This window comes from Pyxicephalus adspersus, chromosome 4 (genome assembly GCF_032062135.1).
Source record: "Pyxicephalus adspersus chromosome 4, UCB_Pads_2.0, whole genome shotgun sequence".
NCBI lineage: Eukaryota > Metazoa > Chordata > Amphibia > Anura > Pyxicephalidae > Pyxicephalus > Pyxicephalus adspersus.
Window position 1 is genome coordinate 84,887,226 of NC_092861.1, and position 13,998 is coordinate 84,901,223.

Below are 13,998 nucleotides of genomic sequence, written 5' to 3' on the forward strand. Positions count from 1 at the left end.
CAGCTATGCACTTTTGATAATTGGCCACTAGGTGGCAGAACTAGTCATTGTTTTAATAGGACACCTATAGAAATATCCGACCATAAAATTCAGCACCAGCCAATTTTCAGAGAATTCAGCTGGGGGAATAATTTATAAATAGAGCCTTTAGAGTGAGATCCCTGGCATGAAAATTTCTATAAAAGTGACAAATACAGTGCAGCGCAATGTGTGTAAACATCATTAGAAGAAGTAATGCGTGTCTGCTTAATCTGCGGATGTCAACTTTATCAGCTTGTCAACTGTTTTTCCCTTGGTGACAGCCAAGTTATCTCATTTGCTAGTTTACATGAACATTAGGGTGCTGTAAAGGGCGGCTTTATTATATCTGTTTCACAGCAGTCAAAACTGAGACTGCTCTGAAGAAACAAAGCATAAAATAAATAAAGAACTAAAATGTAATTCGCCTTGGGCTCATAACAGCCACTGAGCATACAGCATTATTTAAAAATACATGAAGACACGATTAAGCAGATATAGTTCTATCCAAACATGCAGGAAAAATGTTTTGTTGGTGTATTATACAAGATGTTTAAATGGCACCACAGAGCGTAAAACATATGCGGAAAAATTACATTTATTCTTTAATTCAAAAGGGCTAAGAGAAACTGACTCTTTAAAAAGAATAAAGCTTGTTTACGATTTACTTGTGCAAGAAAAAAGGTGGTGCAGCAACCTGCAGGAACCAATCAGCGCTAACATTTATTCTCAGCAGACATATAAACCTAAACTTCTACTTAGTTGGAAACGTTTATTGTAATTTATATTTTTTTGTGGTGATGTACAGTACATATAATGTACATAAAAACCATGCAGTAACATTAAACACAAAATCATTAACATTTCTGCAATTTTAGACATACAGAGAAACATAGAAATGACACAAGCACATTTTATCAGAGAATACTGTTTTTTTTTTTACTAGACTCACTAACATGGTTTTTATTACTAAATGGATTATAAAAGTCATCAAATAACGCTATTATATTATTTGACAAAAATGGAGAAGGGGTCATATCTAAAAAAGCCAAAAAACCTAAAACATTTATCACTATACAGTGTTAAAGAACTTATGTAGACAAAATTGTTAACATAAGTGAATTATATTAAAAAAGAAATTATATTGGTGATTTCAGAGTTTACAAGGTATAGCCATTTTCTGTTTCACAACCACAAACAAGACATGAGGCATACAAATCACAAAGTAGGAGCAAAAGCAAAATTTCATAAAACAAACAGTGACCCCTGTACAGTGATCCCCATAGAGTAATAAATAATATAGAATATATAAGCTAAACTATTTCAGGATATAAGGACAAGAGAAAAGAGAACAAAAAAAAAAAAAGGAACAAGAGAACAAAAGAAAGAGAAAGGGAAACATTTATGTATCCCAGGATCAATACACCCAGGACTGCACACACATAAACAGACAAAAAAAAACTAGGGAAGGGTCAAGAGGAAATCAAGATATAGGAAAACTGGAAAGGCAAACTACTGCCCATCTACGTCTCCCCCAACACCTAGTAGGCTCATAAAGTGCTCCTTACTGGAGGCAGCTCAGGGCCTTAAATACCTAAACTCCAGCCAAAAGCAACGGGGGAGACGTAAAATCTATCCAGGGCTGCCAAATGTGCTCAAAGTTCTTAGAATATCAGATATTTATCAGCCTGAATAGCTGGCTAATTCTCCTTATATTACACAAGCAGCCTTTCACTTCTCCAAGGTGACTTCCAGGGCTTAGCAATGGTAAATTTGGAGGCACAATATAGGAAAAAAGAGCACAGTCACATTTGCAAATGTCCTCTTGACCTCCAAAAAAAGGGCCGTTAACGGATCTGGCTTTAAATTACATTTATGAATAGGTTAAGGAACCTATAAACTACTGCTTAAAGTTGCTTAGCTCTGGGGCAGGTCAACCACACATGAAACATGGTTTCCAGTGTCTCAAAACCCAGCCATTTTCAATACTTTTTCAGTGCTCAAGGAGCTTTCCTATATCTTAAGCTGTATTCAGAGGTCCTATTCACACAGTATATGTATATAAGCCACATGTGTGCATTAGAGGTAAGAAGAAATCTACCAAGTGGGGATTCCTATTCCATCAACAACTGTGTAAGGGTGGGACGATGTTGGTAAATAAGGTAATTTAGGTTCCTTTTGAATACCTATTTCTGTGACAAAGAAATTAAAAAGTTAAAACTTTCTTTTGCTAGCACATGATTGGGTATTCAAAGTTAACATATTTATCGTTTTTACTAATGATCACTTTGTAAAAGTTTTTTTTCCCTCTAGAAAATAAACATCATAGCTATGATAATTGAATAATTAGTTTTCAGGTCTTATAGTTTAAAGTATGCTCCAGAAAGCAGTAAGCATCTTTCATACTTGGAGCATCACTTGCAATAGACTTTCCAATTGCTACCTCTATTCTAGGCATGCGTCCACAGCTTTTGTAACTTATCAGAAACCTTGGAATAATGCCATAGTCTAGTAGTCAGATAGCATATGTTTAAATACTAACCATTATATTTTTTAGAATTGGGAATATGCTATCCAACCATTTAGAAAGATTCTACTTAAATAGCAGAATGCAAACAGATGTACTGTGCTAAAAATAAGTGTTACTGAAATGTTTTGTTTCATGTAATAGAAACTTGGGATCAATTATGAGACAGAATGTAACAGTCAAAAACATATGGCCAGGACAAAAAAACAAAATAGTAAGAGGAAAAACACAAGTGGAAGCAACTGAACCACATGTAAGATATAGATTTCCTGGGTGAGAATTGCAATGTATGGTTGCCAAGCTTCTGCCAAATGCTAATTTATACAAAGCAATAGTGGCTTGTGCTGGTATAAAGTCTGGAATTTTCTAGGTCGGTCTTGAAGCAGCAAACACCAATTGTACAGAGCAATATTTACAATATTAGCAGTCTTTATATATTCTTTTGGTCACTTCTAGACTTGGTTAGAAACAAACAGGCAGAGAGCATGCTAAAATGACTCTAAGGCTTTAAAGTTCAGGAAACATGAAACCATCTATCTTTATCTTTTGATGGAATGTGCACATTCCAACTCTAGTTTTGCTAAAGACCAATCACATACCACAAGGAATACAGTGAAATAAAGTATAAAAGGGTCTCATCATTTAGATGCTCCCAGGGCTATGTGATCTCTTTGCTATAAAGTCTCACTTGTAGTGCTTTAGAAAGGACGACATACCAGATGTATGCCTTTCTATTTACTTAAAAAAAACTCCATGGGAGAATGAGATATCTGTATAAGAGTGGTTGCCCTGGGTACAAAAACCAGAGATTGACTTTCAAGAATCAAAACCATATATACAAAACAAATAGATGACTTAACCTAAAAAATCTGCTACGAATTGAGTGAAATGAAAGTGCTATGATTTGTAAATAAGTCTCCAGACTTCAAGCATGGTGTAGATTTAGAACAAATGCAAAGAAAGCTATAATATAGTAGCTCTGTGTTGCCTGGTGGAACCTCAGAACTTTGGACTTTTAAGATCTCAAATTTTCACTGCCAACAAGATGTTTTATTTTGGCTTGAGAACAAGTAAACATTTTTTTAATGAAATGTAGTGTTAACAGTAAAGTATGAAACAAATATTTACCTACAAGATTGGTATCTATGCAAGCAACAAGGCTCAATGTACAGAAAATATTTGCAGTATCTGGCAGGACAACTAACGGTAACAATGTGATACTGGATTTGGATGATCAAACACAAGTAATATATACAGTATCTTTAAACTGCATGCTGGGCAACATCCCCACAGTACAGGCATACTTATATACATTATCAACATTTAAAATATCAGAAGCTGACGAATATATTTAAATGTATGACCTTTGTGGCTTGAATTGTAACTATATCAACAACACCCCTGTGTATGGCTAGCTATTTTCACCATATCAAAGTTAATAAAGCACACCTGTAATTAAGTAGTAAATGCAATGCTGAAGAAAGAAGGTAGCAAAAGAAACTTGGTGTCTTGCTTGGGCTTGGTGATTTTGACTAATAAAATAAATATATTATATTCTGTATTTGTCATTTAATGTCTTATCTAATCTTTGATTTGTCTATGCCTAGGAAGTTAGGTGAAGGAAGTAGTAGGTATGACAGATTCAATTGTTAAGCTGCGTACACACTTCCAATTTTTATCGTTCAAAATGAACGACGAACGATCGATTGGGCAAAAATCGTTCGTAAAAAAAGTAACCAACGACGCCGACGAACGAGGAAAGTCGTTGGAAATGAACGACCGGACTGGCGGATCGGATTGGACGACGATCATTGACCATCGTTCGTGTGTACGATTGTTCATTGATCGTCCATGGTCTGAGCATGCGTGATGAACGAGCGTTCCTGTGGTGCACGTAACTTCCTGTATCGTTCAAACGATCGCATCTATTGTGTGTACAATATCTACGAACGATCGTGTCGGTATCTGTATGTACAGGATCGGTGCTATACGATCGTTCGCAGATATCGTGCAGGATCGTTCGTCGTTCGTTTACCAACGATAATAATTGGAAGTGTGTACGTAGCTTTACTCAGCATTACAGATCATCTCTCCAAATGTTCACTAGCTAACCTCAGAATAGCTATTACAGTCACATAGGGAGACTTTACTACCAAAGAGACAGGACTTAATATTATACTACACTAAAACAAACACTTATAAAAAGAGTTTATCTTGCTTCCTTCTTGCAGCATATTATTTGCTACAGGTGCACTTTAATCTTGCTAGAATGCTGTTCAAAGCCATGCAGAGGCACTTTAAATGCCATGAAGCTTTAGAGTTCAACAATAATTAGTATAATGGAAATTTGTATTCTTGTCGATAAAAGAATAGATAGAAAGAATGTTCTTCAACAGCAAAATGACTATTTAAAGCAAACATTTTTTTTCTACCCAGCCAGTATGATTTGTTACCCCATAACGTGCTACAGGCTGGAATGCAGCTTGTAAAGTGAATGAGAATTATCACTGCATACCAGGTTTAAATTAGATTTGTATGACAGGTAAACCCCATTAATAAGAAATTTTGAAAAGTACTATCCATGCAGATTTAGGCACAATTAGCTCTTTATTGTTGTCATTATTACAGAGTATATTCCATGGCAGCAGCTTATCCACAAGGAATTAAGTGCAAAGGTAAGTTTATCATTCAGAAAAGCATAGAATATGAAGCCAATGCTCAAAGATTTTGTAAAATACCTGTATATAAATCCCCGTGTGCATACATGTCAACCACATAGCGACAGAACTGATACTGATCTGACAGAACAAAAAAGAAAAAATACTAATCAACAGGGAAGACATATTAATATCTGATTTGCCTGGGCAACATAGAAAAGAAAAGAAAAGCATAAAAGAAAAGAAAAAGAACAGGAATGCATTTTCATTCTGTGTATTATTTATTGTTACTTTGGTATATAGTTCGAACAGTTTACAATTTTAAAGAAATGTCTCCATATATTTGTCTCTAGACATAACAAGCTAAATAGATTCCTAAAAGTACTAGTACTGGACAGATTGTGTTCTCTTCTAAATAATTGCTTTGGGTTTTACTTCACAATAATGATACACAACGGGACCAGGCTTTTTGGAGGTATTATACAAAATATTTAGTCTTTTTGTATTATGTTTAGGTATATAAGTAAATAGACCAGCTGATATTTTGTATTTTTGATTTTGATTTTTAAAAAAGTGTGTGTGGGGGGTATTTTATCATTCATTTTTCCTGCTAGGGATGTTTTACTTCCTTTCCTGTCCTGAGGTTGCAAGCAGAAATGAGAGGAAACCTCTATACTGTAAGAAAATTTCCAGAACAACTGTCACCATTGGGTACTTGACTATTTGTTCTTGATTAGGGGTTAAAATTCAGATTTCTCCTCACTTCCTATCAAATTGCAAAAAAGGCTTTCCCACAATGTAAATCTTACATATATTTTTGTGCAAATATTATTAATATTGTGTGTTTATGCTAAGTAGACTTGATGTGTATATTTATGTTACCATTGATGCATCAATATGTGCTCATAACCTATTCATACTTTGTGTACTGCTTTGCAGTGCTGCACATTGTGCATGCATTAAATATTCACACATGTATGTAAAGCTATATGAACTTAAATTTACCAATCATATGCAAGGCAAACATGATTGGGTTTTCAGAGTTAACTTAGTTTCAATGAGGACATTCGCTGCTCTATGAGGAAAACAAACCTAAGTAGTCTAAAAATTCAATGTAAAATATGCACTTTTTGGCTTTTTAATAAGAAAAGTTGAATGAAACCAAGTCGAAAACAGGGCTCTCTCTTATTAATAAATCTACCAATTTTTTGTGTATAATTTTCAGTGTCTTTACCAAAAATGCACACAACTATCACTCAAGATTTACACAATTTTTTAGCTAAAATTCAATCAGAGAAACGTGAATCTTTGAGTAAATTTGTGTGCACCCTGAGTAGAAGCACTGATAAATATACTATACGTTTAGAAATACAAATATTATAATACAAAAAAAATTCCACCTTTCCCTTTACTAACATTTAATACCGTTGTTCAACAAAATACTGCAAAACACCATATCAGAGTTATTTATGCTGATTTAATCAAAAATCAAAAAATAAAGAAAATGGCATGCCACCAGTTTCAGAATTTTGAAGAAAAAATTTTGAAAAAGCAGATTTTAATTATTTAGAGCACTGCTACGGCTATAGTGGTATGTCAACACCATTGATTTGTAAATATGCTCGAAGAGCTTAACTATTTACCTTAGCCGTATTTGTTTTAATCATCCAATCATGCGTTAATAAAATTCAGATTTTTTTAGAGTACATACAGGTTCACTTGGGAAAGGGATTGCACAATATAAACAATGAATATCATTGTATGATTTAGGGATTACATTGACTGCAAGTGTCAACATCCGAAAGCTCTTGCAACCACTGCAAGAATAATGTAGCAAAAAATTACCTGCTCTTATATTTAGGACTATTTAGTCATTTCCCTGTAATCATTATAAATTGTTGAGGAAAACTAAAAAATACTGGTAAGCATACTTATATCCTACAGCAAGTTTTACTTAAAAAAAAATTATCTTTGCAATGCTATGAAATCATTGCAAAAAACGATAACAATTACTGTTTTTATTTGGACTTTGATACCATTATTCTCCATCAGTATTGCTGTTATTTCTTTACAGACTGGCATTACTAAAGTGACTTCCAGAAAAATATTTAATTAACTGAATAATATAATATACAGTATAAAAAGTATTATTAATATTCTATTTCATTAGAAAATTTAGCAGCTGTAATTTTTTACTGTATTTTTTTTTTGGCGAATAAATTATGTGTCAATAATCAGCAAGTCATAATAAATCCAATGCTCCTCCTGTCTTTGAAAAGTTTAGATCTTTCTATATTCTAAGCTCATGGTTGTAAAAATACCATAATAAGGCAGCACTATCAAACACAGTTCCAACTATCCATCGGATATTAGAATAATAAAGCCAGGAGCCTAGCCCAGTAAGTCTTGCTACTGCCTATTTTCCTATTTATTTTAAAGAGAAAAGGTACAATTCTTTAATTGCCTTTGACCCATCTCTAATAGTTTACCAAATTCTTACTCCCCCTAAAGCTATACTCATTGGGCCTGATTTAATAAAGATCTCTAAGGGTAAAAGGCTGGAGAAGATATATTTAAAGTTATCAGTGAACCTGGGAGATCCAGCAAAAAAGGAATGGTTTTCTTAAGCTATTTGCTATCTGTTAGCAAATGTTATCAGTCCTGGACCAGATCCATTGCAGGTTTGCTGGATCACCCAGATTCGCTTATGAAAGTGTATCCTCTCCAGTAATGGAGAGCTTTATTAAATCAGGCTCATTCTATGCATTAAATTAATTAATATGCATTAGCGTTAGCGTTTAAGCAGCATGGCATTAAAGTAGCTTATTTACTTTAAATGGGTTGTAAGCTCATTTTAATGCACAAGAACAATGCTTTTACTTTAATATTTTTTATTGCAACACATGCCATATTTTGCGGTGTTGATGTGTTGCCTTTAGTTGTAATTGTGTGTTGAGGGACAGTTTAAGAACAGGACTGGTATGCCTCATGCTGTGATTTGCATGGAAGCCACATCTATGCTTTGTGGAATCTTGCAGTAAAATGCACATTTTAGACTCATTTACCACAGTGCAACAGTGTTAATTTTTCCTCAAAGTAATTGTGATGAATTATTTTACAAAATAATAAAATCAACTAAGATTGAACCCAAATTTAACAAAAAAAAAACTTTGTGCTAGGGAGACATTGTAATACGTATTAAAGAAGATAATGAACATTTAAAATCTGGCTGATGTTCTTAGCCAACCAAAATGTAAATACAAAAACAAAAAATGAATAATGTTTCTGCTTTAAATTTTATCCATCTGATGCTTTCTTAAAATGGTCATAGGATTTTCTTACAGTGATGCTTCCTTCCACAACAAACTATCTTTGAGATGTTTGATGGGTCCTTACTACAATGTGTATTCAGGATACAGGAAAAACAGCAAAACTGAGTTAGTGCTGCCACTATGATTTAGTTTATAAAAAGGGTTAGTTTAAAAAAACCAACCACATTATGTGCAGAATTTATTCATTATTTATTTGTGATATTGGAGAAGATAAGAGTGAGGATCATTCTTACAATCTGATTCACTTAAGTCTGCTTTGTTTGGGAGATCTTCATTGGAGTTCATTTGGTATGATTTACCTGGCAACTCATCTTTGGTTTCAACTTTAGTCTTTTCCTCCTCTTTGGGTTTAGGCTTTGCCTTACTGTCTTCTACTGCTTTGGTTTCCTTAATGTCTTTTGTCAGCTTGGCTTCTGATACCTTGGCTGTTGGTTCTTTCTTAAGCTTTTCCTCTGCTGCAGGGACCTTTTCTTTCTTTTCATCTAAAGACAAAAATTGAAGTTAAAAAAGCCATGTCTGTATAGGATAGTTTAGACAAATCAAAGTTTCTATGGATCAATACAAAATAATAAACCTAAAAGTACTTAGACATGAAAATAAACAATAGTAAGTGCCAATTAGTCACCAATATTTGGGTACATAAAAGGGTTAGTCTACCAAAAGATACTAGGTAGTGAGGTCTTTTGGATTTTAAATTCCATCTGGTTTATTATATCTCTTAGGGACTCTTTTGGCACGAACACCCTTCCACATGTTCTTGTCACAGTTCTCAGCTTTATCCCACCTCCCTCTGAATGTTCGTACTTTTACTGCAGCATTCCTAATGATCTAAAGCCAGTGTTTCTTGGCCTTTATAACATGGGGGAACCTTTGAAACAAGTTTTGAGTCTCCAGGGAACTCAAACATTTTCTATATCCACAGGTCACAGTACATTAGTGTGCTGGTCAGTAGGAAGAGTGCCTCTTATAATTGCTGGGCCTAGCAATCTCTAGTGGAACCATAGGGTTCCACGGAACCCAAATTGAGAAACTGATCTAAGCAGAAGTACCGAAAAATCAGGGAAGGTAGGAATCCTTTTAATGGTGGCAGAAAAAAAATATGAGCTTGCCCACCCCTTTCTGCTTCCTACACAATCTGTGGACTGTTTGGAGTAATAGAGATAGCAGCAAGCTTTGATACTCGGTATACTTGATACTACTGCAATTAGCAACTTGCGAGATTAAAAAATACCATGATAATTATGTAAGTATTAAAGAGGCTACTCCACTCAAAAATGTAACTCTCTTATCTCTTTCCGTTTGAGTAACAAAAGCAGCCATTGCATGAAGGTCTTGCTACTTTTATATATCATTGAATGTATCAGGAGAAAGGTTCTTCTCCTGTCAGTAGTGTAAGTTTCTATTTCTGCCTGTGCCTCCTGCTCGTTTTAGCATTTCTTACCCTTGCTTTTTTGAGCATGGTGGAACAGATAGTAGGAGGATCTTGTTTGTTACATCCACGGCCTGTAACTAATCCCACTCCCCTAGTATTATTATTATTATTATTATTATTATTAATAATAAACAGGATTTATATAGCGCCAACATATTACGCAGCGCTGTACATTAAATACCCAGAGATAGGGATTGGGCATGACATAGGAATGATCTTAGGGGGATGTATACTGGTTGTGTTGCACTACAGGGCGTTATGTCAGAGGAGATAGGGAGGTTTTTACCCTGGGAAGGGATTCTGCCTGTGGGATGTGGTGTATACTCAGGAGGTGAAACACTGTATACTGCTGGCTAAGATATGCTGAATAATATGGGAAGTATTTTTGGTGGTGATGTGATAACTATTGCTTGCAATTTTATGTTTGTTTTTGTCCCTTAATAACTTTACACAATAGAAACATGCCACACTATTGTATTTAGTCAAAACTATTTTTGTTGATTTCTTGTTACCCGTTCTTTGTAAATGACTAGCAAATATGTACACTGAATCAACTGTCAAACTTCTTTATGTGGGTGATGTCTAATGAGGTTTTCTATATCAAAATACTAAAATACAAATTGGATAACCCTGTCAAATCTGAGAAGCAGCAGACAATAGAGTAAATAGCAACCCGCAAGCATAAAATCTTATTTCTAAATAATTTAATTATTAAACCAACAGAGAGATTTGTATTCTTTATTTTTCTTTATTTTCTTTTTATTAATGTTGAATATTCAGTTAGCATGTATATTCTCAGATCACAATGAAGTACTGAAAAGGCTACAACAATTCACAATGATTGTCTTTAGGTTTTAGCCACTGTTTTTAAATTAGTAAAAATATAATTATGCATAATAAAGTGTTTGATAGCTTTTTTTGAATAAAAGAATAACGCTTTACTCACATGTGTGATTTTAATACTTTGATAAAGGTGCCCATAAAACAAGCCTATCCCAGCATAGAAAAGCACAAATTATTATTATTATTATTATTATTATTAAACAGGATTTATATAGCGCCAACATATTACGCAGCGCTGTACATTAAATACACAAATAAAAAAATGCCAGAATTTAGGACAACTCAGATACAATGCAGATATTTGAGTTGCATTGTTGCTTGTACTGGTACAAAATGCATTCCTGTGCATATTCTTGTGCATGTGAAAAAACTGCACAGAGATAGTTCTATGTGAATAGTCCTGAAAATAGCTCAAAAATAACAAATAAAATATGTTTATAAAATAAAAAACTAACCTTTGGCTGGAACTTTTTTCTCAGGTTTAACATCTTTTTCAGGTTCTTCTTTTGTAGGTACTAAAAAAGAAAAGATAAAAATTGTATGAAAGGCTTGTAGTCATAATTCACCATATAATGGCCATGATCATTAGACATTTCTAATAATTTACAAAAAAAAAACCTTTTCTTCAAGATTAACATCTATTAATTAGTTTTAGTAGTTCTCTAATCTGTGTCAGTCTTTTCTCTCATATGTTGCTTACAACAGCTAATCACACAATTGCTTTTATACCCCTGAGGTAAGAGAATGGGTATGACATTAAAGTGGGAAACATTGCAGCAGTTCCACCACACTTTGTTGTTCCCACCATATAGCTCTCTTTCTTTGAAATATGCAAGAAATGTAACTTTTCTACCTTCAGGCAAGACCTGAGCATGCCAGACAGCTTTTCAGGGTTGACTGGTGATGTTGCAGGTTATAACATTTTAATTTGTAGCACTTTGTTGAGTGGTGCACTGGTTATTTGGATTGCATACCATTATTGTATGTATGAGTGACTGTATTCAGCTTTACAGAGGAGGTATGTGCAGTAAGCAAATATTTGTTGGAGTATCCTGAGGATCTACAGTGCTTGACATGGTAAAGAGAGCCAGAAGAGGGTTATCAATGCACATTATTGGTGGGTTGAAGGGTTCTTAAAGAGGTAATGTTACATGAAGAATGATGTAGTGCGTTACTTTTGGAGGGCAAAACGGAGTGCCCAGGTAGAGATAGTGTTACATGGCTGCATAGTATTACCAAGAATGAGGATAAAGTGTTCAAACTTACTATTGATGCAACACAGTTCGTTCCTACATTGCAAAATATTAAGAATTTTGTTCATAGATTTTAAGATATAAAATCTGATGTTGGTTTATGATTATTTTTAATAAATTGCAATTGAACCTAAACTGGACTGCATGAAGCTACATAATTACTTTTGCCATGCATCCTTTAGCTTTATTTTGTTCCCACATACAAGTTCAACAGTTCACCCAAAACTGATCTTAAATGGATTTTTAAAGTAATCTTCATTGCAAGTCTTTTTACCTGAAAGTAATTTGTAATACTAAATCTAATTTGCTCCAGAGTTTAAAACCCATATCCACAAACCCTTAAGCAGATGTTTTAGCATATTATGATTAAGTAAATATTTACTTTTGGCTGCTGGTTTCTTCTCTGCTTTAATCTTCTCTTTGGGTTCTTCCTTTTTAATTTCTGAAATTAAGTAGCCAAAATATTAATTAGCAAAATGATCACAACAAACGATTGCTCAGCTGCTACTGTAATCAGAAGAACTTCAAACACATTTGATTAAGTGACCATTCCAGTCAATCTGATTTCATTGTAAAGAAAAAAAGAATTTAATTTATCTACCACCACCAAAGCTGACCTAGTTTACTTTATTTTACGCTTTTTTTCTTTTTTTTTAGAAATTTCACAGATTATGTGTCTTTTGTATTGCTAATTGCTTTACAGTGGCCTGGACTTGTGGATACTAATAATTTTTAAAAATGTTGGAAAACACTGACTATAATGCTGCTCCTACAAAAAACAAAAAACAAAAAAAAAACAGCATAGTACTTTACAAATAAGTAATACACTCTGTTTGCTTTAGGACTCTGAAGATAAAAATGGAAGAGATGGTAAGCAAGCTGAGTGCAGACACTGCAGCACTCCAGGGGTTCCTTTTGCCAAACAAGCCTGCAATATGTTGTACTATCAAGAAAGTAGCCTATTTTGAACTGTGTCTGCTCAGAGGGGTTTTAGTGAGTGAAATCATATTGAGAAAAATCTATCTAGTAAGTAGGGTCCAGGAATAAACCCTAAACTAGATACCTTGGAGATTTTATTAAAGCCTAAACAAGGTTTTCTGTAAACAATTTACTTCATTCAAGTGAATCTTATATAATATAAAATAATATGTTAGGCATGTTATACAAAAGCTTTTAAAATATTCAACTAAATGTTACATATTTTTTATTCCCTAGTATTTCAACAGGTGTTGAATCAATGCCATATTCACTAAATGCAAAATATCTAGAGATAAACCCATCCAAATACATTTGGTTGTGACAGATGTCCATGGTCAAAGATCAGATAATTTATTTTTATTTTTTACTTTATCTCTGCAGATAACTATCATTACATGTAAATAAACAGCTGCTGGGTTACAGCATGAGCCCTGAATTGATTTGAAAAAAAAAAGACTACAATTATATATATTTGCAGTACCTTTGTTATTTGGCACATAAATGTTTTGGGAGAGGCATCTCCTAATACAACCCAAACACTTTTGTTACAATGTTAATCTGCAAAAGATGTTGAGGTTGACAGTTACTAACCTTGAGGTGGAGCCTTTTTCTCAGCTTTCTCCTTCTTTACAGGTTTTTCCTTTTCAATTTCTTTTGTAACTTCTAAAACTATACAGGAAATAAGGGGATCAAACAGGAAGGCACATTTTTTTACACAGCAATGCCCACTTTTAGTCAGAAGACCACACAACATGCAGTCAAGATTCACCCAAGTTCATAAGCAATTTAGCATTGTAACATGGGCATCTAACAAAATGTAGCAGATGTTTAAAAAAATAAAGATGTTCTAGTGACATGATTCTGATTCCAGAATAAAAAGAAATCATGTAATGTAAAACTTTATGTATATCACATTTTGTACTTATTAGGAAATGTTACAAAAAAAAAAAAAAAACAG

General features: G+C 33.8%; 1 protein-coding gene across 1 annotated transcript in view; it reads right to left on the bottom strand.

Annotated features, from left to right (window-relative positions):
- TRDN (triadin) overlaps positions 1-13,998 on the bottom strand; it is a 223,256-nt gene that overhangs the window by 122,589 nt on the left and 86,669 nt on the right. Inside the window, exons 15-19 of the mRNA XM_072410214.1 lie at positions 13,632-13,709; positions 12,445-12,504; positions 11,265-11,324; positions 8,834-9,016; positions 5,284-5,343 (exon numbers count right to left, since the gene is read on the bottom strand). Of these exons, the coding sequence (XP_072266315.1) occupies positions 5,284-5,343; positions 8,834-9,016; positions 11,265-11,324; positions 12,445-12,504; positions 13,632-13,709 (441 nt within the window). The remainder of the gene's footprint in view (positions 1-5,283; positions 5,344-8,833; positions 9,017-11,264; positions 11,325-12,444; positions 12,505-13,631; positions 13,710-13,998) is intronic.